The sequence below is a fragment of the Phycodurus eques genome, chromosome 13, assembly GCF_024500275.1.
Source record: "Phycodurus eques isolate BA_2022a chromosome 13, UOR_Pequ_1.1, whole genome shotgun sequence".
NCBI classification, from domain to species: Eukaryota; Metazoa; Chordata; class Actinopteri; order Syngnathiformes; family Syngnathidae; genus Phycodurus; species Phycodurus eques.
Genome location: NC_084537.1, coordinates 15,333,418 through 15,356,727, shown reverse-complemented (window position 1 = coordinate 15,356,727; position 23,310 = coordinate 15,333,418). Strand labels below are relative to the sequence as shown.

Here is a 23,310-nt window from a genome sequence, read left to right as displayed (position 1 = left end):
TTCTCTGTTGCCCTGAGAGGAATAACGGAACTGTAGCCCTCGAGCAGACATTCCACAGACTACATTGAGGCCTACTGTCTCGCTAAACATCCCACATTAAAACCCATTCACCGTGGAAACGCCATCACCTCTTAACAAGCACATACGCATTCTGTAGGGAGGTTGCGGCCCTGCTAGAGAAACACCGGTGTTTATATTCTCGGACGTTAGGAAGCTTTTGAATTGGATTACAGTTTCGCCTCGCTTGCTCCAAGTTTACCTCACGCCGAAGTAGCGGGGAGTCGGCTTATTTACACAAACAAAGTCCCGCTTGGCTCCTTTGGCGACAAAAGCGCTGCAATCTTTCATGTTTTGTCAGAGCTTGATTCCTCCTGGCTCTCGGGGCCGCTCGCCTGCCCTGCCGCACAATTGAGGCCGCAGAATGGCGGCAGATTGCCGGAATGCACCTCAATGAGAGCAATTATTACATGTTGACTGCGTTCACCATGGCACATTTGAAAGAAGTGGGCCCTCATTCAACGTGGCACCGCGGGACTCCCTTGAAAAGAAAGTTATCCCTTTGACTGTTTGCATTTCTGAGCTTTTCTTTTTCCTCTCTGCTCACCCCCGCTGCCATAAATGGATATTTGCAAGAGTGGCGACTCCTCTTTCATGGGCTGCTTGAATTAGTTCAATGAGGCTAAAATGCAAACAGCAGAAAACAGACGCAAGGATGCTCACACTTTCCAATAAAACACATCAAAATACTACATACTGTATCACCAACATTTCGACTGCCCCCCACTCCTTCTCATGCAATGGACTATTCCATCTTACAGTGTATGTACAGACTCGGGCCAAGAAAATGGCATTTGAAATATCAGGTCAGAAAGTACCAGTTTACCAGTTTTGAATGTCTAATTTAATGGCAAATACGCTACGCTGTTTGGCCCATTAATTTGTCATTTTAGCCACGACCCCCGCCCCCCCAAAAAAAATCAGGAAACAGGAAATGGTGAAGAACAGATTCCTTCTTTATCTCCACAATTCAGTACTACATAGCCAATCTTTGCACATATTTTCCACAGTTACCTTCAAATGTGTATTATGTATTCCGAAACAAATCTCTCAATTCACTTTACAGGGTCTTTAATTGATTGGCTCACTTTTAACTCAACAGCTTTGTGGTCACAAGTGATAAATAAACAAAAACAACTCACTGGAGCGCTGCTGTGGAAATTCTACACACGCTTAAGATCCAAAACACAAACAACTTCCAACATTCCCACAGCACCGTATTGCTAATGCCACGCAGACCCCGGGGCAAACCGGACCGGCTCTTTGGATGCATCTCCCGAACCTTTTTGCTGTCCTTTTCCCAGACAAATAAATCTAAATGAGTCAGCTTTGATGTGAGCACTTAAGGAAAGGCAACAATGGCGCTGGAGGAGAAAGGGGCAGAGAGCAACAGGCCTCTCCGTGCCGCAACAATGGCCTCTGCAAACACCTACTTAATCAATATTTGGCCAGAAGACACTCTCCTCGAGTCCCCCCCCCCCCCCCCCCCCCCCCCCCACCTCCCTGGCCCGAAAGCTGCCTTTTCACATTCTAATGAGGAGCCATAAAAGGGAAAAACAACAACTACTTCCACAAAGAGACACAAGAAAGATATACTGCTGTTCTGTGTATGAATGGGAGGAAAGCATGTGAGCTGTTTGGAGGATGTCACCTATTTGATGGAAATACTTCATATAAGGAGTTCATCATTATATTACAAGCTTTAAAATCTACAAGATTTTGATAGCTTAGCATAGATTCACTTAATTTTATTTTTTTCTAGCTTATATTTGAGGATTTCTACTTTACTGTGCACCTTTGATAATTTTTTTATTATCTATTTATCTAAAATTGCACCTTACTTAATATGTTAGACCTTGTGTGTATACTAGTGGTGGATCTCATGAATTTATCTATCTGTCTCGCTACCTGTATATCTATTGAGCGATTGATTAATCAATCGTATCAATAAAAATCGATCAATCAACATATCAGTCGATCTATTAAAACAAATCTAAAGTCCTGGACAACTTTGGAGAAAACAAACTAATGACATATGTATTAAAGCATGCTATTATTTATTTGGAATGATTGGTAGATTTTATGTATTTTTAATATGAATGTAAAGCTGCTGTATATGTTTACATATTCTCGACATTTTACGAAATATAAATGCTCGCTTTATTCTTACTTTCTGTATTTGAGTTTACATGCTTGACCTTTCACTTTTGATTTTATCTAAAGAAAATATGTCTGGAAATAAGAACTAATGACAATAATTATCGTCGTTTTAAAATAAGGCAAATGCTATATTCGATTTATAACAAATTTTTAGGCCTATATATGACAAGTATTGTTGATTTGACAATATTTATATACAGTATCCCACTGTATAATGTGAACATATATAGGTTTTTTTTTTTTTTAATTAAGGCTACATTATACGGTGCACGTATGTTATATTAAGTGCTTATTTGCAATGTAGTCCAGTTTATTTGTGAAGAGGAACTGTTGGGTGAAGTTTAAGGATGAGAAGCGCTCCCAGTTAGTGCGTGAATGTGGGCGCCCGAGGCAGGAAGAAGAAAAGGGGGGTGGTTTTTTTTGGGGGGGGGGGGGGGGTTTGGGGGGGTGGGGTGGGGGGGGTCATTGGGAGATGAAAGTGAAAAAGAAGAAAAGGTTGGGATTTTCATCTAGTGGGGAGAAGCGTTCCCTTGCGCTCGGAGCCGTGACGAAAGTGCCAAATGCTCAATTTGAAGGCGCAAAGTTGAGCGCGAATCACCTGCTTTGCTGTTTACGTCACTTTTAGGAAACATTCAACGTGAAAGGGGAAATTAGCTGATTTTGAATCTGTGCGTGAACGTGCGTAATTTTTACGTGCAACCACGGGGAGATAGCCATCAATCATTAACTCCATTGTGTCTCCATTTCCTTTGAGTGAAAAGACAATCCAACAGGTCTTAAATCAACAGGTGCCAAGCTGCTTTACTCCATCTCAAAAACGGAATAATTAATCATTCTTTTTTTTTTTCAAAGATCCCCAATCCCTTTTTTTTTCGCAGCCTTTAGACGTTTTATTATTATTATTTAAAAAAAAAATAAAATTCATCAATTTACTTTCGTCAGCCTTGCACGGAGGTGTGAGTTTCAAATGACATCTCTCAGCTTTGACCAGGGTGAAGTTCATCACCAAGTGTTCCAAAATAAAAGTGTTTGCATTTTTGGGTTCATGAAAAAACGAACGTGGAGTCTCCGAGTAAATTATGTGTAATATGAAATAAAAAGAAATGAACTTACATCTATCACCCAGGATGCCATCGATGCTGTGTTTCGTCCTCGGCTCGTTGTCCTCCATCTCCCTCTTCACCACCTCGTCACCATCCTCCTCATCGTCACCCACACCGCCGAATTTGGACCTCATGACGCGACTGATGGCGCTCACTTTCAACCCATTAGAAAGGGTTGAAAGAATTTGAAGGTGAAAATATAAACTTCACAGAAACTTTTTTTTAAATGACCAAAGCATATTTTCTAGGATTATTCTTTACTTCAAAAAAAAAACATCGAGTGGTGAGATTCATATTTATTTATGTTTACCTGAAGGAACGCTGTTTCTGTCACAGATGCCATCTTTCAATAACTTGTCTCTGATTTCCCAGCTGAACATTCCCGGGTTTTCCCTCTTGTACTCTTCAATCTTCTTGTCCAATTCTGGAGAAGCACTTTGCTTTAAGAGGGAGAAATATTTAAAAAAAAAAAAAAAATTTTTTTTTTTAAAAAACATGAAAACTTGCTCACATTTCTACAAAAATCCACAGTATAAGATGCTTTCTATATAATCATGACTTTAATCCTGAAAAGGATGTTAAAGTAAAACATGGTCACTTTTTGAGCTTCGTTCTGAGAAAAAATGCAAAGCTACTTTAATACAAAAAAAGCGAAAGGAATGAGAAAAATACGATCACTTTTCATTTCCGCTGTTAAAAAAATGATGATTGTGCTCACAATTCATAAAAAAAGCATTCTTATCTGAATAAACATGCAATGTGTTATTTTATTGCTAAAAAAAAGAAAGATTGATAAAACATGATCACTTTTTATATCCAGCGTTTTTTTAGCATGTTGTTTGTGCTAACGTCTGCAAAAAAAGTCACTATTTATTTCAATAGGTGTGCAATAAGAAAATAATATTATGCACATGAACACTTATTTACAAAGCATTATTAAATAGCCCGACTGTTTATAATCAGAATTCTGTCACCTAAAAATACACGTTTTTTTTTTCTAAATGCATGCTTCAAGGGGAAGGAATAATAACAATATGATCGCTTGCAGCTATTTTTTTTTTTTAATGCTGTTTGTGCTCAGATTTCTGCCCCAGAAAAATGCGTGCTTACTTTTTATAAACTTGCAATAATGGTTCAAATGAAAGAAATAAAAACATGACACTTTATTATTTCAAAATACAGGTTGTGCTCACATTTCTGCCACCCCAAAAAAATGCATGCTTCTTTTTTTACTTTCATGCCAAAAAAAAAGAAAGTAAGACCAAAAACTTTTTATACCGAGTATACATTTAAATGCCGTTTTGTGCTAACGTTATTTGCGAAAAGGAAAAAAAAGAAGAAGTTTCTCACCTGAATAATAACTGCAAGCAATTTACACGATGAAAAAAATAAAAAAAACATCTTTTAAAAAAAAAAAGGTGCTGCGTTGAAGTCATATTGCGTTTGAAATACAAATCGTAACATTTCTGGCTTACCTTCGGCTTGCTCCCTCCGATGGCTCCGGGCCGAATGGATCCAGTCTCCTGGTAGCGGCACAAGATCTTGGACACGCAGCCGTGAGAGACCCTCAGCTGGCGGGAGATGACGCAGGGCCGGACCCCGTGGTGGGCCATCTCCACGATCTTGTGGCGGATGTGGTTGGGCAGAGGCCGGCCGTTTATGAACACACCACCGAGCTGGTTGACGCGACCCTGGCCTAGAGGAGTGGACACTGCAGGAGGGAGCCCAAAACTTGCATTAAAATAGAAAAACCTGCGCTGCACTTAACTTTAAAACAAAACAAAAAAACGAAAAAAGGAAATACGTACTTTTTTGTTGTTGTTTTTGTAAATGCTAAATGCAATTTAGTCGTGTTACAACGAACTTACCCTCCAGAGAGTAGCCTCCCCGTGCGTAATTCTGGTGCGGACCGGGTCTCATCATCCTCGTTAAACCTCCTGCCAGTGCTGTCATGCCTCCTGACCGTCCGTCAGGCAAAATACATTAAATAAATCAATAAATAAACAAACAAAAGCTGGACCTAAATTGATCCTCTCGTTTTTAATCCTATCTCACAAAAAAAAAAAAAATACAAAAAATAAATAACAACAAAAATTTGAAAAAAAGAAGTGCAACAGCACCGCTTGTTTTCGGGGAGAATGGAGCTTGTTTCCCTCACTCAACAGGTTGCTCGCCCGAATGGGAACTGCCAATATAAAAACCGAACTTCACCGAGATTCTGGTCGGGGTTTATTTTAGGGGGGGCGGGGGTGGGGTGGGGGGGATCAAATATTGTGGAGCTTCGCAATCCGTCCTGTGAGGATTGAGAGGATGTTTTTGGGAGGATGGAGGATAGTCAAACATTTTTATCTGTGGTGGCTGTCCCCTCTGACTCGCGGGCGAGCCCGCTGATTGGTTCCGGCTCCGGACGTCCAGAGGCTGCCGGCCGTTTTGATTGGACCCCCAGTAGCTCCTCGGGAGGGTGGATTGACCTCACGAGGGTCATCTGGCTGCGATGTCACAAGCTTGTGCTGCACGCAACTTTTTCACAGTGATAATTTACCTGATTGCTTTCTTGTCGGCTCAGAACTTAACGACACATTGTCTTGTAATTACTTTAATTTCCCTCAAGGTATTCACAAAGTCCATCTACAATGAATCTAAATTAGCGGTTATCTTCATTGGAAAAAAACTGTGCCTTTCTTTAAAAAGGGACATTTCTAAGTGATCCCAACAGTAGTATTGTATATGAGAATTATATATTTTTTTTAAACTTTAATGTAAATAAGTTCATTAAGTTATCAGTCAATAATTGCAATTGTAGAGTGAGATTCTACTCTCACTGTTGTTATCAATACTTCTTACATAACTTGAGGCTTTCCATAATAATAACAAAATGAAATGCATTACTGCCCGTTTTTTTGTTAGTTTTTCTTAAGCGAACGCTGCAATGTGACCAAAAAAACAAAACAGATTTTTTCATTCAATTTTTGGGGAAGTTTTTTTGTCTTGATTCAATGCAAATTAAAAAGCGGTGAGGAAACATAATATAGACTTTTGATACGTCCAGTATGTAAGATAATAGTGTGATATTTCAACATTTGAGATCATGTCACTGTTTCAGTGGATCATTTTAAATGCAAGCTACTTTATATATTATACATTATTTTAGTCAACATAAAAGTGAACCTCACTTCATATGTTCTGTACTGTCATCGAGCAGCTGTACAAAAAAGAAAATATACATATACAGTACTTCTACAAACTCGGAAAAAAAGTTGCAAACCTCTGAACAAAATGACAAAACTGGGAATTGACAAAGTTTAAGGGATGTTTCCAAACTTCAAAACAGAAGCCAATCTTCCAAAATGGGTAAGTTAAGGAAATAATTAGTAATAATAAGTCAACACACCCCTGTTTAAATTCGAGGTTTTTCTGATATTAAAAAAATAAACCACGATAAATAATTTCCACCATTAATGTGACCTATACCCTGCACAACCCAATTAAGAAAATAAGGGTAAAGTAAACCCAAACTAAAATAATGTGGTTGCACGAGTGTGCACACCCTCTTATAAGTGTGACGTGAATGTGGTTAGAATTCAGTGATCACATTCAAACTCATGTTAAATGGGAGTCAGCACACATCTGCCACCATTTCATTTGGATGTTCTAGTAGGCTTTTCCTGACATTTTTCTTAACACTTGTTTTTTTAAAGGTTTTCTGCTAACTGACTGCTATTTTGAACTGTTCATAATTCCCTCCACCTTGTCGAGGGTAGTCCAAAGCTTGACACTGCCATTAGCATGCTTCACTGTAGGTATGAAATGATTTATCTTGGGCTCCTTTTTTTTATGTATCACAAAAATCTAGCATTTGAGCAGGGGTGTGCATACTTTTTATGTCCACTGTAAATGCATTGCTTTAATGACATGGTAAGCTCTGTGGAAAGATCGTTTTCCTTTGTTACAAGCTCAGAAGAACTTAAAAGGCACAAAGTTATTATATTATCAGAACCATTATTAAATTATGTTAGTCTAATAGAATAATTGCTGAAGCGATATTTGAATGTTTTCAGAAAGCAAGAAGAATCCAGTTGCCTAGATTGAAATTGATTACTATAAACTGGATGACTGAGAATCATATTCAAGAAAATACTTAATCTACACACATTATTATTTTTTTTTTTTTTTAAAGTGATATTGTGCCAGTAAGATAAAGATGACAAGAGGAATTATGCAACTGAGCTAACGATTTATTATAATACAGCTACGCCTGCAAACAGATTTATGTTCTGATGCTAAATATGTCTAATAACCATCGTTTATGGTGCATTTTCATGAAATACCTTGCTGTAAAATAGTTTATTGCTCCGGCTGGGGAAGAAATGTGACACGGTATGGAAATATCAATCATATCCTATCAATCGTGTTTCTGCAATGCGGTCTGTCAAAACAAAACACTTTACCGACATAAAGTAGGGACAAAAACAAGGAGAAAGGGCAGAAGATTATCTTCCACTCATAAAGATCATGGCTGTTTCCCCTCCCCATGAATTTGAGTCACGACAAGAGTCAATCATTCACATGCGCTTTTATTTCACATTTTTCAATTATGCCAGATTTTGTACATGTGTCCAATTTTGTTTCACTTTCTGTACATTTGTGAGGTTAATACAGAATTTTGTACATTTTTTTTTTTTTTTTTTTTAATATTTCAATTTACAGTGCAATTCTTCTTGTAGCTCTGAGATGCATTGGATTGCTTCCACAAATTACTTTTCCTATTAATTCAACATGTTTAATATGTAACAGGCTGCGTGTTACGACAAGGCAGTAAACACCTTATCAAGTGGTGCCACGTTGTTAACATAAAATGCCTTAAAAAGCACAGATGGCAATATGAACTAAAATACCATGCTCTACAACCAAAGAATGCACTAAAATGTAGTGTCTTTCCTTTCTTTTCTTTTTTTTTTTAAACCACACAACACCCCCCTCGAAAAGAAAAAGCTCCATCAAATAGTTGCAGGAACAAGGGGAGCTGCGTGGACATGTGGTGGAGACACACGGGAGTGTAACACAGCCGTGCAAATGCTCGATTAGGGACACATAGGAGCACATGAGCGATCATTTGACTTGCTGCGGCCTTGTCGAGTCGTGATAATTATGATAATTAGGCGTGTTTAACAGACCGATACATTTTTGGCCCATTCTCCCCCAGGAATAAGACAATAGGCTGCTGAGTGGCCGACATCCCCGAGATATAACTGGTCATGACCCCCACAGGACAAACCAGTGCATTGTCATCACTAACATGCTATAATATGACTATTAATAGAGATCAAATAACTTGGAAGTGAATGGATGAATAAGCAAATCAAGCAAGAAAACACACCAAATAAAGGTTGCACGGTTTTTTTTAACATTCCTTTTATTCCCATGTTATATTCAATATTTGTATTACATTTTCCTTAGGGCAGACCAAAAAAAAATAAAAAAAATACACAAAGCTGTGGGGACAGAGAACATGTGGAAACATTATATGTCCATAAAAGTCATAGTAAAGTTTGACTATCATGAAAAGGACATTGGATCCGGCGTGTCAAATCAATTAGCAGGGCAAGCTGAGTCAGAAATGTACTGTGGCGGCGGACAAAACGCATTAAAAATGAAGTACAAAATGTCCCTGAAAAGAAACAGTGTGTTGCCTTCACTAAACACGAGAAGAAGCCATTCGGGCCTTTCAGGGCTGTCAGCCTTCAAAGTGCACACATTACAATAAGTAGTCATTTGCCATTCCCCTAAAGACAAAGTTAGTTCATGGCTCTCGTACAGATGCTGTGGATTTTGGTGTGGATAGTGATAAGCAAGAGGCCCGCTTCGACTTCGAGAATAAATCCCTCATTTATTGTACTGCCAGGCTTGCTCAGATTTAGATCATCATTGCGGTTTTCGTCCTTACATCAAAAGAACCAAGCCACTTTACTTAAAAAGAAAAGAAAAAAAGGCATGATGCATGTAGGGAAAAAGCTAAAAATTTAGTACTCTAACTAGATTAAAGGCAGTAATGTTTTGCCTTTTTTCATGGAATTTAAACAATCAGCTTTAGAAGTACGTCATTACATACATTTTTAAAAAAATTCTTATGTACAAAGGTCACCTTTCTTTTATCATATTTATAATTGCTTTTTTTCCCTTTTACATCCTTTGTATAACTGGAGACAAACCACGAATGTCAGTGTTACCATTGTGTTTTTACCATGCACATCACAAACAAACATCTTGAATCATAATGAATCATATCACTGTTTCGAGGATATTTGGTAAAGCAACAGCAATATTTATTTTGCAGTCACACAGCTGAGTTATTACCGGCATGCAAATAGGAAAAAAATAACTGAGCCTAAAACCATTTTCAAAGGGTTTTGTAAAACAAGAAAAAACCCACATCAAATTCCAGTTGCCTTGATTCAGTCCTTGAGGATTACCATGATCTGGATGACTTTAAATCTACACGGACAAAGAAAAAAAAACACAATTTTATGCAACCACATTGTTTTTTTTGTTGTTGTTGTTTTTTTATATTGCGTCAATATGTTAAAAATGACTTGGTCAATTATGCTATTAGGCTAACAAATAGTAGTAATAATGCAAATAGAGCTTTTTGAATCTGATTTTATCAAAATCTGGAAGTACTGTAGTGATCATAAAAACCTTAATATAGGCTTTACAGACTGTCACAGAAATAAGGATTCTAACGTTTTCTCTAATGTGAATTCCGATGAAAAAAAATCTGAAAAGTAAACAATCAACCAGTGAGTGTACTGACATTTTCAAGGCATGCAATATGGTTCAAAGATAGCAATGTGTAGCCCATTCATGACAGCTATTATTTTGTTAAGGCTAAGCACGTACTGGTTCCCAAATATCGGACTTGTTCTGTAAGTTAAGTATGCGTTGTTTGTAAAAGTGCAACGGCAATAAATGGCAATAAAGGCTATTCGATTGAATTATAACAGTATGATTACCAACCAATTTGAATCAGTTTTTCTTAAGATGGAACTGGGGCTTTGGACAAAGTGGAAGGAATTATGAACAGTTCAAAATAGCAATAAGTGTTAGCAAAAACCTTCAGGCTTCTGATAGAAAGACAAATAAATGTCTGTAAAAGCCTATCAATACACTTGAACTTTATTGGCGTTAAGCAAAGGCACTTTAAATGGTGGCAGATGTATGCTGACTTCCATTTCACATCAGTTTGAATTTGATTGGTTAACTCTGGACACATCCCTGTTAGGGTGTGCACACTAGTGCAACCACATTATCATAGTTTATTTTACTTCCCCTCTCTCAAAAATAATTAAAAATTTAAATTGAGTTGTAAAGGTTATAGGTCACATTAATGGTGGAAACAGCTTTGAAACGATATATTTTGGTCTCAATTTTTTTTATATCACAAAAACCTGGCATTTGAACATGGGTGTGTAGACTTTTCATCTCCACTGCATTTACATTACAGTACATTTTGGATATTTTATGATGAGATTAGATTATACTGCAAGATGTTTTTTTTTTGTTTCCCCGCAACTACATTTAAATTGCTTGTTATAGACTAAGCCGCACATAACCAACATCAACCAACTTTGAATTTTGCAACCCTCACTTAATTTCGGTCAGCATTCCCGTGGCGTATCGGAGTGAATTGCATGATTCAACAACTAGACATTGTTGTTAGACGTTCTACTTTTCCAACATCTCCAGTCGGGTTTTATGTCATAAAGTGGGCATTGTTAGAAAGAGGATGACGTTTTAGATACGCGCTGCATCTGCGGCAGGAGGAAATCCACTCGCTGATTAGTTGCCGCGGGGCGTTATTGTTACGTGCGACCGGCGAAAAGAGGGAGTGTTTGTCGGATGTGTTTGATGTGATCAAATACATCAGTTGAAGGGTTGAGCTCAAACCGAGCGCCGTTACCATGACAAAAGGAACCACGAGGTGAAGCCAGGTGAGCTGGCCCGAAAAAAGAAAGAGAAGAGGAGCAGAATTTGTTAACAATACAGCTTGAGGTCATGCGGGGAAGGCTTTAACAGTGCAGCAAATGACGACTGAAAACAACTAATGGTTTACGGTCCCATGATGAAAAAGGGTAAGGGCAGATTCTTATCTACCTGTACTTCAGGTGATATGCTTCCTACAGAGCATGCTGTGTGTGCGTACGTGTGACACATGGAATTGTGTTTCCTACACTCCCACAGGCACTGGTACCAATCAAGTCAGTACAAAGTAATATACTGTATAGTGACAACTGTGTTGCTGGGGGGGAGGGGGGGGGGGGGGTATACAGTAAATCTGGGATAAATACATGGTTTTAAAAGTCTAAGTGTCCTTCACATTGATCTGATTGCATATTTAATACAATTGAAAAGATTAATTCAAACTATCGTGAACACTGGAGAAATAACATTTGTTCAAATAGTCCTTTTGACTTCCAGCCACTACAAGAGATGACACAATGCTGATTAAGGCTATCAGCTCCTCTTAGAGCTTGCTGTTTTTTTTTTTTTCAGTATTCTTTTTTAAATATTTAGTGAATGCCCAATTCATTTCCCACGCTGGCCCACTTGATGGCACACCGTAAATGACGTAGCAGAAATGATGGCAGGGAAATCACACGTTTTTTACACGAAATTACCGAGCAATGGGTGGAGCGCGGCCCCTTGTCTTTTGTAAAAAGCTCACTAAACGTATTATTTTGCATTTCTGTAGCAGAAAATAATCATACAATAACTACTGTGTAAACAGAAACAATAACAATAATTGCAGCGATCGAACAAAACCTCTTTCTGAGGACCTCTGAGCTGCCAAACAAGGTGCCTGACATAAAATAAAAGTTTACCAATGTCCTAGCCATGCATGCACAAAATGCAGCAATAAAAGTGAATATACAACAACTGCCTAATCCGAAGAATCCATCTTTTTTTCCACACTGGCTGTCCTTCAAAGCAGTATAAAAGTTTTGTAGAATGTTATAGAGTCGTCACATACAAAGGGCCGCCTATGTAATTTCAAAGCAACGGTTTCTGTTGTTGAAATACTGAATTCCAGCCGAGGGGGCAACACAACTTACATATTAAAGCTTTAATAAGGAAAAATAGCCCTCTATAATCAGCGGTGCACATAGCAATTTTGGTCTGGTTCTCAAAGGAGCACCACAGGTTGTTGCTTGGTGCTCATTTTCTTAATGACCCACTGACCTTACTGGATGAACTGAAAGACTATGGGACCACGAATTCAGCTGATTTGGTACAGTTCTATTGGGCAGCGGTCCCCAATATGTTTTGCTCCATGCTTTGGTTTCATGTAATAGACTTCTACTACTACTGTAAGTGACCTAGTAAGATGCTGTAATATTAGTCATTTTTCATAGAGGAAAAACTGAGTATTGTTATATTATCTGGCTACATGCATTGCTCCACCGTTTGTGTTCCAATATCCATTGCTTAAGGGTTCTAAAACAGCGATTATCAAGGCTAATCATTAGCATGTTAATGGAATTTTACATTATATTTTTGCATTAAGCTGTCGGGCTGTTCTGAAGGCAATGGGTTTTCACTCAGTTCTGTTACCCTAACAGCCCCTCTGAAAAAAATATAATAATACACAAATCAAATGGTCCACAGGAAGTTGTATCATTCAGATCCTCGGTAGGCCGTGCAAATGCTAAAAGTAAGTTCACGCATTAATTTTGCTGGATTATATTTCAACTATGACTGGGGGTGGGTTAAAAATCTCAGCTCAGTTATGTTAAGTTATTCTTTTTAATGTTCATTGTTTTTAAAATTCTATTTTTTTGTTGAATCACTGTAATTAGTGTCAACATTCTATTAGCATGAATGTCATGTGGTTGTATTTCAAGAGTTTGCTAATTCTATGGTAAAAACTCACTCGTGTAACTTTCAGTCCTGCTACGCAAATGAGGAGTTTCTGTACAATAAAACAATGACATATCAAAATAAAGCTGTCTGGGATCGGGCCAATGTACATTAGCTCAAGATGTGTATTATCAGATTTAGAGTTTGAAAAAAAGACAGGTATTTCAGATTTTAAAGGAGTTAAAACAAGCAAATGGCACACATTCGGTCAAATGGCCCATATACACAAGTAATGAACTACTGTACAAATCATTCAGTAACTTACTTAAGTGAATTTTTCAGGTATCTGTACTTTACTAGTTTTTTTTTTTTTTAACAATTTAATGTTACTCTGTGCATATTATTGCAACAATCCTTACAATCTGAAAACAGGTATCTATATTCTCTACTCATTGTATTGTCGAGATAGGCTCATTATTTTTTTCAACACCCGCGGATGATGACACGATGTAAAAAGGGTGTAAAGGGTCTTTTTCACTGTGCTAAATTATCAAAGCGGGTATTATATGTTCTATCTTTACTTTTGAACTCAAGTACATCTCAGAGTTTAGACTTGTTTGTTAGAATAGAATAATTCCTCTCTGACAGTGTCAGTCAAAACTGAACATTATCATCTTAGAAAAGATAAAATATTTGACACAAATATATATCTGAAATATTCAACATCAATAGTGTAAGTTGGCATAATGTTGTGCCCAACGGATAATATTTACTATATCTCAATGGCTGTGGCTCATTGCAGTTTCCACACTTTATTTCATGGAATTAACTGCATCCACAAGTAATGCAGTTCCAGAAGACGGATGCATTGATAAATTCAACCACACGAGGGCACACATTCACTCAATGATTTAAATGTCATTCAATGCTTCACAACCAAGGCACATATTTTACATTCAAAAAATCTCAACAACAATAATAATAATAATAATAATACTGTCTAAGGTGGTCTTTTGCACACACAAAAAAAGTACACGATTGTTGAGTTTCTTTCAATAAATAAACTAATGCTTCTATACGATTCACTAATATTTTTGCTTTAAAGCATACTTAGGCTGGATTTACACTGGTTCAAGTGACACAATTAAAGTGTTTTGCTCTCATTTGCCACAATTCGTATTTGCCTCCATAGAAAAAAAAAACACAATGAGGCCTCTTCCAAAAGTGGATGAAAAAATGTAAATGACATGTACCAAGGTGAGTGGGGCGTAAACACATGGATGGGATATACTTCGCAAATACGAGCTTGACAGCATCGAAATATACCGATTGGTTACGTACTACACATCAACTAACACAGTAAAAAAAACACCTGCTGTTCATGGACTTCAAAGTAGGATGAGGTGTGCCAATATAGAGAGAAACTGGACAAATGTGGTATATTTCGATGAGGAGGATTAGGAAGCGGCACGGTGGACGACTGGATAGAGCGTCTGCCTCACAGTTCTGAGGACTGGGGTTCAATCCCCGGTCCCACCTGTGTGAAGTTTGCATGTTCTCCCCGTGCCTGCGTGGGTTTTCTCCGGGCACTCCGGTTTCCTCCCACATCCCAAAAACATGCATCAATTGGAGACTCTAAATTGCCTGTAGGTGTGAATGTGAGTGTGAATGGTTGTTTGTTTGTATGTGCCCTGCGATTGCCTGGCAACCAGTTCAGGCTGTACCCCGCCTCCTGCCCGATGATAGCTGGGATAGGCTCCAGCACGCCCGCGACCCTAGTGAGGAGAAGCGGCTCAGAAAATGGATGGATGGATGGAGGATTAGGATGAGCCTGTTCAAGCAGTGGTTCTCAAACGAGCCACATCTTGGCAGTCTGCAAAAAAATTACAGTAAATTACTATGTCATATCATTTAATAAAGTGCATACCTGCATCTGAGGAGCGGCGTGCCAAGAAAACATACGATTGTGACGTACAGTATCATCACATAAATCTGAGATCCACACATGAAAAACAACATTTTTATAAGATGTATTTTTTTGAAAATATTTATTACATTACAAAGAAAATAGGTGTCGTTTCCAGAGTAAAAGTTTCATTTTCTTAAATGTATTACAATATGAAGTTCCTCCACTTTTAAACTTGGATATAATAATACGATTATCTTAGAAAACTATTACTTTATTCTAAGTAAGATTATGACTATTTATCCCATCAAAACATTTAGAAAATTAGGCCTTTTTAAAGAGCAATCTACAACTTTATTTTCATAACATTTCAACTTTTCATCTCTAAAAAATATGCATTTTTTTTAACTTCATGCCTATTTTCTCAGAAAACTTTTCTGTTTAATTGGCATCAGGATTAGGAAGCTGTCCTTGGAAAAATGTTGCCCCTGTAAGAAATCCCTGCAACCAAAAAGTTTGAGAACCTGTCTGCGTTAAAAGTGTCATTAATGGGAACACTTGATGGCGCTGTCCATTGTTGTGGTGCTGAATTGGAGAAGGGGAAAAAAACGGCTGCGGTCCTACCATATCTTACACGGGTTTGAGTTCCATCTACTGTAAGCACATGACGCCGACTTGCGACAAATTGGGGAAGACATTTAGAAATCAATTTCACGGCATCCATCAACAGGATCAGGACGGCGGTTAGTTTTGGTGTGAGTTCCGTGTCCACGGTTTGTGCCTCAACCTCCTTCAACAAGTGGGTCGCGGTAATAATCGCTGGGATCCAAAAGCAGAAGCCTCTATTGTATTTAGAGGTGTAAATGGTACAATGGTCGGAGTGACTGGGATGGCGTTCGGTTCGGGGTGGGGATCTGACACATACCTCCGAAGCCACGGCAGATAGAGAGGAAGTTTCATTGTAAATTTTATGATTGACAACCAGAACAGTCCAGTTGTGATCGATTCAATACCCTGACGATGAAATGACCTGGATAAATGAGAAGATTTACAGGCATGCAACTAAACTTTACTATGCCAGTGATTTCTTTCACGCCCCACTAAATGATTTATTTCACGTACCACTAGAGGAAGCTGATGTATCACTAGTGGTACTAGTACCACAATTTGACAATCAATGTCGTAGTGCAACCTCGGTTGACTAAAAATGGTTTAAACATATATTATCCCCATTTTCCGTACCGCTTATTCTTACTAGTCTTAACATAAATTATACTTTATAAAAACAAACTAATGACATAATTAAACAACATTTTGAAGAATTAAACCGTTTTTATCACACTTTCTCCTACAGTGCACATTGTGTTACTCATTCTTGCGTGAGAGCCTTGGCCACCTGCAGGCAGTATAAGACAGACATACGGATACACTGCACTGAGGCTCCTCTCTCGGTTTCTCAGTACGGCAGGATTATTAGTCGTTCTTCACAGAGGATAAAGAATATATGCCTGTGCGTATTATTATATTATCTGTCCTTTTGTGTTTCTGCACTGTGTTGTGTTCAGATATCTGTTGTTTAAAGGTTAACAACACCGCCACATATAGTAGATGCTAATTGTTAGCCCATGTGCCAATGGTGTTTTCTATTTTATGCAAGCATTAGGCTAGCGGAAGCTATGTGGTTGTTTTAAATACGTAATGTGTAATTGTATTTGTTTTAAGTTTAGTTTGACAGTGAACTTCAGCAGAGGGTGGCAGTGAACAGCTTGAAGCCTCTTTTTTGAAGAATATTGCCCAATGTTATTTACCAAACTGCTGCTTGTTTCAAAGCAAATCAACGCAAAAAAAAAATTAAAAATCAACAGATTGACAACTCGAATCATGAAAAAATCGTATGTCGGATCACTCGTATCTCAAGGCACCACTGTCCTCGAAAAACCTGTGACAAACCACATTTTCTCACAACAAGAGCTATTATACCGATGCCTGGCTCCCCACGGTGGACTGACCCAGCGGGGGGTTCCGAGCCAATGACCCTGAGGGGACATGTGCCTTCTCAAGATGAGAGAAATAACTTTGGGGCAGGGGGCCAAAATAAGTAGAGCAGTAAAGTAGCGGGACAAAGGAAGTGCAGATGACCTCCCAGGGGTTTTAAATCATCTCACGGTCTTAAGTTTGTTTTCCAAGTCATATAACCCACAAGAATATAATAACTCCACTAACGACCTGCTCCGACATGGCTGTTAGAGGTCAGGTCCTTAATTGATTAAAGGTTAAAAAAATTTTTTATTGTGAGCCAGTCATGTAAACTAAAAACCTAAAGCAAAGCTCTCCATTCAACAGGACACTGACAGTTAATCTCTTATGTGTTGTGCAGCAGGTGAGATGAGGACCACATTGATGTGACTGATGTGATCAACAAAGATTGGGAAGAGGTTGAGAATGGAAATGAAAATGAATGATACCGCTTTGAAGGCTCGAGCTCTATGCCAGGTGCACCTGGACCGAGCTGCAGTAACACCAACATTACACATTCTTTGTCATAGAGTCATGAGACTTTGTTCTGATGTTGTTGTTTGAAATGTGCTTTCTGTGAAATTAATTCTGTACATTGGTTAAAGCATGTGTTCATTTATATGCCTTAATTACTTGCAATGTTTCAATTAAATATTTTTTATTTTGTAAAAATTCGGTCAAAGTGGATTCGTAATACCTATAGGATACAATTGTAATAACATTTACCTACTGTACTATACAAATACAGCGGTAAAATAACAAAAATAACAAAATAATTACAGTTACGGTACCGTAAACTTACTTAAGCATTACAATAACTTACTGGCATCATTGTGGCCAGTAAATTACTACAAAACTTGAAATGCCAGTGTTTCCAGTAAGTTACTGTAAAACTTGAATTACAGTAATTTGTTGCCAGCCAGTTATTATAAAACTTTAATTACAGTAACTAACTGGCAACAGTGTTGCCAGTAAATTACTGTAAAAATCTCATGAAATGTCTAGCTAAATGTAACGGAGTAAACATAGTGTTTCTTCTGAACAAAAATACTCACGCAAAAATAAAAAGTATGTTAGCTTCAAGCTACTCTGACAAGTACAATTTATCCAAAATGTTACTTAAGTAAATTTAACGGAGTCAATGTAGTGCTTTACTAGCCACCAACCCTCAATGGGATAAGCGGTATAGAAAATTGATGCATGGGTGGATTCTGTAGCGCATCGAAATGATAGGTAGTATTGTTTTTTAGGACTTAAAAGTTTTGACTAGGGGTGGGCATACAAATTGATTAACTGATCATCACAAATTGGGTTGACCTGAGACAAAATGTAGTGTACTATTGTACTTGGTTGTAACCAGTCGATGCACTGTTGGTTCAATCTCAACTTGTTTGCTGGCTAAAGAAAACAACATAACGTCAGTGAGTTGGATTAAAAGAGAAATTGAAAATATTCAGAGAGATTTTCAATATCCATTAAACATTATTTTAAAATAACAAATGATTACTTTTCACCAGAGTCCATCAAGGAAATTTAGTCAAACACCTTTCCCGAGTAGGGCTGCTCCCCACAGAAGTGAAGTTAGCCCCAAGTGTAAAGGGTTTTAAGTCCAGGTAAAAACGATAATTTTCTTCTCACGCTTATGACGAGCGCATGAGAGCATTTCCATTTCTTGGTTCTAAATCTTTCTTGCTGTCTTTTATTTTTCTGTACTTTGTTTTTCTTTGTTTTTAAATGCTTTTAATTATGTAAAGCACATTGAGTTACCTTGTATATGAAATGCACTATATAACAAAATTTGCTTTGCCTTACAAAATATTGATATTGCGATATAGATGGGGTCCTAAGTTTACAACATAGTTCCGTTCCTATGGTGGGGACGTAAACTGAATCTGTGCGGAAGTCGGAGCCATGATTACAGTAAATACTGTATTGTATGAAAAGGTCAGCCATAAATACAACACAATCAAATCCCGAAAAAAAAAACTATAACCCCCTGTATTCTGTACTGTACATACAGTATGCTATCAATAAATACATCAGCATCAAGTAACTATGTTGGAGTCGATTTGCATGTGGGTCACAATTGGGGGTATACATTTATCATTAAAATATGAATTGAAAGATCGGTTTTCTGTGTTTGGGCTTATTAATTTGGCTTAAACTCATATGCCTTGCCATACGAGTTGAATTTGTTCTGTGACCAAGCTCGTAACTCAAAACACAAACACAAATCATATTTCCCCATTGAAATGAATGGAAGTGACATTAATTATTCCACTCTCTACCCCCCAAAAATCTATTTTAAAAAAAAAGAAAAACAGAAGAATATTGCACTTTGTAAATCACACAGCAAGGACATAAATATATGGAAATAAACAGTTTTTGCTGCATTATTTCGCTTAAAATTTTTTTTAATACAGACACAGACACACACAAAGAAGAGTTTTACAACTTACTTATTTAGATTCACTAATATCAGTGATTCTTTGTAAAGGATAAATAATATATACCCATGAGTAGTTATATTGTCTGTCTACATGTGTTGCGCCACAATTTGTGTTCAAATGTCTGTCACTTAAAGGGTTATGACACTTCAACACTGATGCTATTCGTTAGCCTGTCTGAGGCATTTTGCATTGTTAGTTAGCATTAAGCTAAACTGACTTTCGTAAAGCAAAGCTATGTAGTTGTTTTAAATACACATTGTGCAATTCTCTTTGTTTTATGTTTAGTTTGACAATAAACTTAAATTAGGAGTGGCATTAAACAGCTTGATGGCTCTTTTTGAAGATTTTTTCACTATCTGCCAAACTGCTACTTGCTGTGAACTGAGTTGAGTGTTTGCTCGTAAGTCAAAGCAGAAATTTGGCTGAACGACTGATCGTATCTTGAAAAAGTCGCAGGTCGGACCACTCATATCTCAACGCACCAATGTATGTCCATGAACAAGAATAAAAATGTCTCTCATCCATTATTGCTGATGTGTATGAAACAATAAAGCAGTGGTGTTTGCGATATTAGATCACAAGTCACAAAGATGTCTCCTTTTGGATTAAGAGTCCGTGGAATCCAAGTAACACAGTAGGCATTTATCTGGGCTTAGTGTTGTTTTAAGAGGCGACACTAGTCTCGGGAGTCAAAAAAAAAAAAAAAAAACACCTCCTTCAGATTTTCAAAGGGACCCCTTTATTTGGTCATCCAGTCAGTGAGTAATACCACTTAAATGCCACCGTGACTAAAGTTGGAGAGAAAAGGAGGGGTGGCAGGCTACCACTGGGAGCCACAGGCAACAGTGTCTGGGGTTGCCGGCTTCATTTCATAGGGGACCGGCGGGCTTAAAGTTAAAGATTACTTTGAAATCTGCATCCCCGCCATCAAACTCCTCTGCTGTAGCACCCTCGCCTCCAGCCGTCACTGCCCCTCTCCCGAAAAAGAAAAAGCTGTCGCCACAGAGCAGAGGATGACTTGGGAGACAATCCTCTTTGATGACAGAGAAGGATCCTTTTGTTCCCTAATCCCCACACAAGCAATTTCCCTCCTCCCCTTCTCTTTCTCTCCCTGGAAGTCCAACTCAAGCGGCTTGATTATTAGACGCAAAGTTTACCTGTTTAGCTTTGATTGGAATGTAACAAGGTTGCTTTATTGGGAGCGTAGGCATTTTCTTCTTTCTAACAATCTGCTGCTTTCACACCACTGAGAGGAAGCCTAACAAGTCACATGACACAGGTCAGATCAGTCAAAGGTGTTTCCCTCAGGAACAGCCATTAGCCCTTCAGGAAGAAGAGGTCACCCAGAAACAGACACTGACGGGGATACGTTTCCTGTCTGTCCGTGTGTCGCTCTTAAGATGTGGCCCAAGTGTGCGCATCTTAGCGTCATTATCAGATTGGACACACACATTTCACAGGGGGGATGAAAGTGCTGCTCTCGATCCGAACATCTGCCCCCGGTCAAAGACCATCTCAAAGGATAGCCCCGAGGAGCCCCATTATTGCACACTCGGCTTGACTCGTCATGTGATCGCAAGCTCTCTGTCTCTGTGTGTTCATTTGACTTCTCGTCTGCGTGCATTTGAGGGAAGATGGACCCACAAGCAGACATATGGCCTGACAAGCATGCGAACACTCCGAGGAGCAGAGAGGAAAGGCTCAATGTCCACGGTCAGACGGTAAAACACGGATTACCTGGCCTTTTCACTTGCATCGTGGCCGATGACAGATGTGGAAGAAATCCTAAACACATTTACCATCTACGTCACTGATAGTGTAGTGGTTCACTCACTTGACGTCTGTGCAAGCAATGTAGGTTCAATCAGTTTGCTTGTTTGTAGTTTGCCTTTCACCTGATGTCAGGTGGGAAAGGCCACACGACAAGAACATTTTGCACAGTGCCTCGTTATAGTGCACAGGTGTCAAACTCAAGACCCGGGGACCACATTCGGCCCGCCACATCAATTTATGTGGCCTGTGAAAACAAATCATTCACGTTAACTTCCATGATTCTTGCTAAAATTTGCACCAAAATTTCAAATTGTCATATGTAACTTCTATGTAACTTGTCTATAATTTTTTTGTCTATATGTAATATAATATGATTAATGTGATGCGATATGTTGAAACATTTATGTGGTTTCACAGGCATAACAGCCGTCACTGTCTGTTTACCTTACCTACAATGTGGCCCGCAACAAAAATGAGTTGGACACCGTTTTAGTGTCTAAAAGGGAGAGTGCAGCAGTAGCAAATGCATTTTATTAGGTGCGCAAACACAGTCTAATACATTCTTTTCCAATCTTTATTGAGCCAAGGCACATATTTTTACCTTACAAAAATCTTAACAGCACACTACCGAGAAAAAAAAAAAAAAAAAACGTGACATAAGTATACTTAAATAATGACGATCTTGTTGAAATTAACTCACAAATGTTGTGTAAAATCTGGCCTTCATACTCGCAGGAAGTCTTGACTTATTCTGTTTTATGCATGGCTCTGCCATCTATTAGAAGAGCATTTAATTGTTTTGCCTGTCACTGTACATTGCTGGCATAGATAGATGAGCAAAGATATATTATTTGTAATAAATGAATAATTTTGAGACCAATAATAATTTCGTGCAGCACGCTTGATGATTTCTTATGCCACACTAATGTGGCACAGCACACTGGATGGGAATGACTGGTCTAACTGAAGGATCCAAAGGTCACTTTGATATTCTTCAACTTTATTAAACCAAGTGAAACCAATTCATCAAGCAATTATTTATCATAGTTATTTCAAGAAAGGTATACATCAAAACATAAAGGTTAAATCTGAAAAGGCAAATAGATTTGGATTTTTTATGATTTTGGGGTGGCCCGCAAATCAAACCTTGACACAGAGCAGGAAGTGGAGGAAAACATTTTCTGAAACTGAATTATCTTTATTCACACAGCACTGTATAGAGAAATTGTGTTACTATTTCAGTTGTACATTTTTTCTTTGCATATCTAGAAAACCTCTATATACAACCAGTTTATTATTATTAGAAGCAGTAGTAGTAATAGTAGTTGTCAAAAGTGTCATGCCTATTGGGGATGTGACACACACACACTTTTTCAACACCCACACCCAAATAGTGTTGCGGGTTGTGTTAAATATTATATTTTTGAGTGTGCTGCGGCCCACTAAAACATAGATGCTGGGCCGCAAATGGCTCCCGGGCCATCGTTTGGACACCCCACTGGTCTAATGACATGTAAAGTACACATGCTGTTTATAAAAAAAAAAACTAACTTCATAAAATTAATCTTTCAACATTAAACTTTACCACATCATCATATTAGCAGTGTCTTCCATGTCCAGTAATTTGTTCTATTTTGTAATGTTTTGGCATAGATAGATAGATAGATAGATAGATAGATAGATAGATAGATAGATAGATAGATAGATAGATAGATAGATAGATAGATAGATAGATAGATAGATAGAACCGTGCATATATTTGTTATGTGCCGTATATCTATTGCCTTTCACTTTCAATGTGCCTCATGCCAGATAAGAGGTAGAAGATCAGTGATAGTGTAGTGGTTCACTCACTTGGCATGCAGGTTGACTGAGTTTTTTTTTTTTTTTTTTCGTGCCTTTCACCTGATGTCAGCTGGAATAGGTCCCAGGTCCTACCCGAAAACTTACAGAAAATGGATGGAGGGGTATTCACTCCCTTAAAAAAAAT

At 38.1% G+C, this 23,310-nt stretch overlaps 1 protein-coding gene across 2 annotated transcripts in view; it reads right to left on the bottom strand.

The window, feature by feature from the left end:
* pax3a (paired box 3a) overlaps nucleotides 1-5,273 on the bottom strand; it is a 29,170-nt gene extending 23,897 nt beyond the window's left edge. For both annotated transcript variants that reach the window (XM_061693664.1, XM_061693665.1), the window contains exons 1-4: nucleotides 5,189-5,273; nucleotides 4,796-5,031; nucleotides 3,631-3,760; nucleotides 3,331-3,474 (exon numbers count right to left, since the gene is read on the bottom strand). In XM_061693664.1, coding sequence (XP_061549648.1) covers nucleotides 3,331-3,474; nucleotides 3,631-3,760; nucleotides 4,796-5,031; nucleotides 5,189-5,273 — 595 coding nt within the window. The remainder of the gene's footprint in view (nucleotides 1-3,330; nucleotides 3,475-3,630; nucleotides 3,761-4,795; nucleotides 5,032-5,188) is intronic.
* Between the last annotated feature and the right edge of the window lie 18,037 nt (nucleotides 5,274-23,310).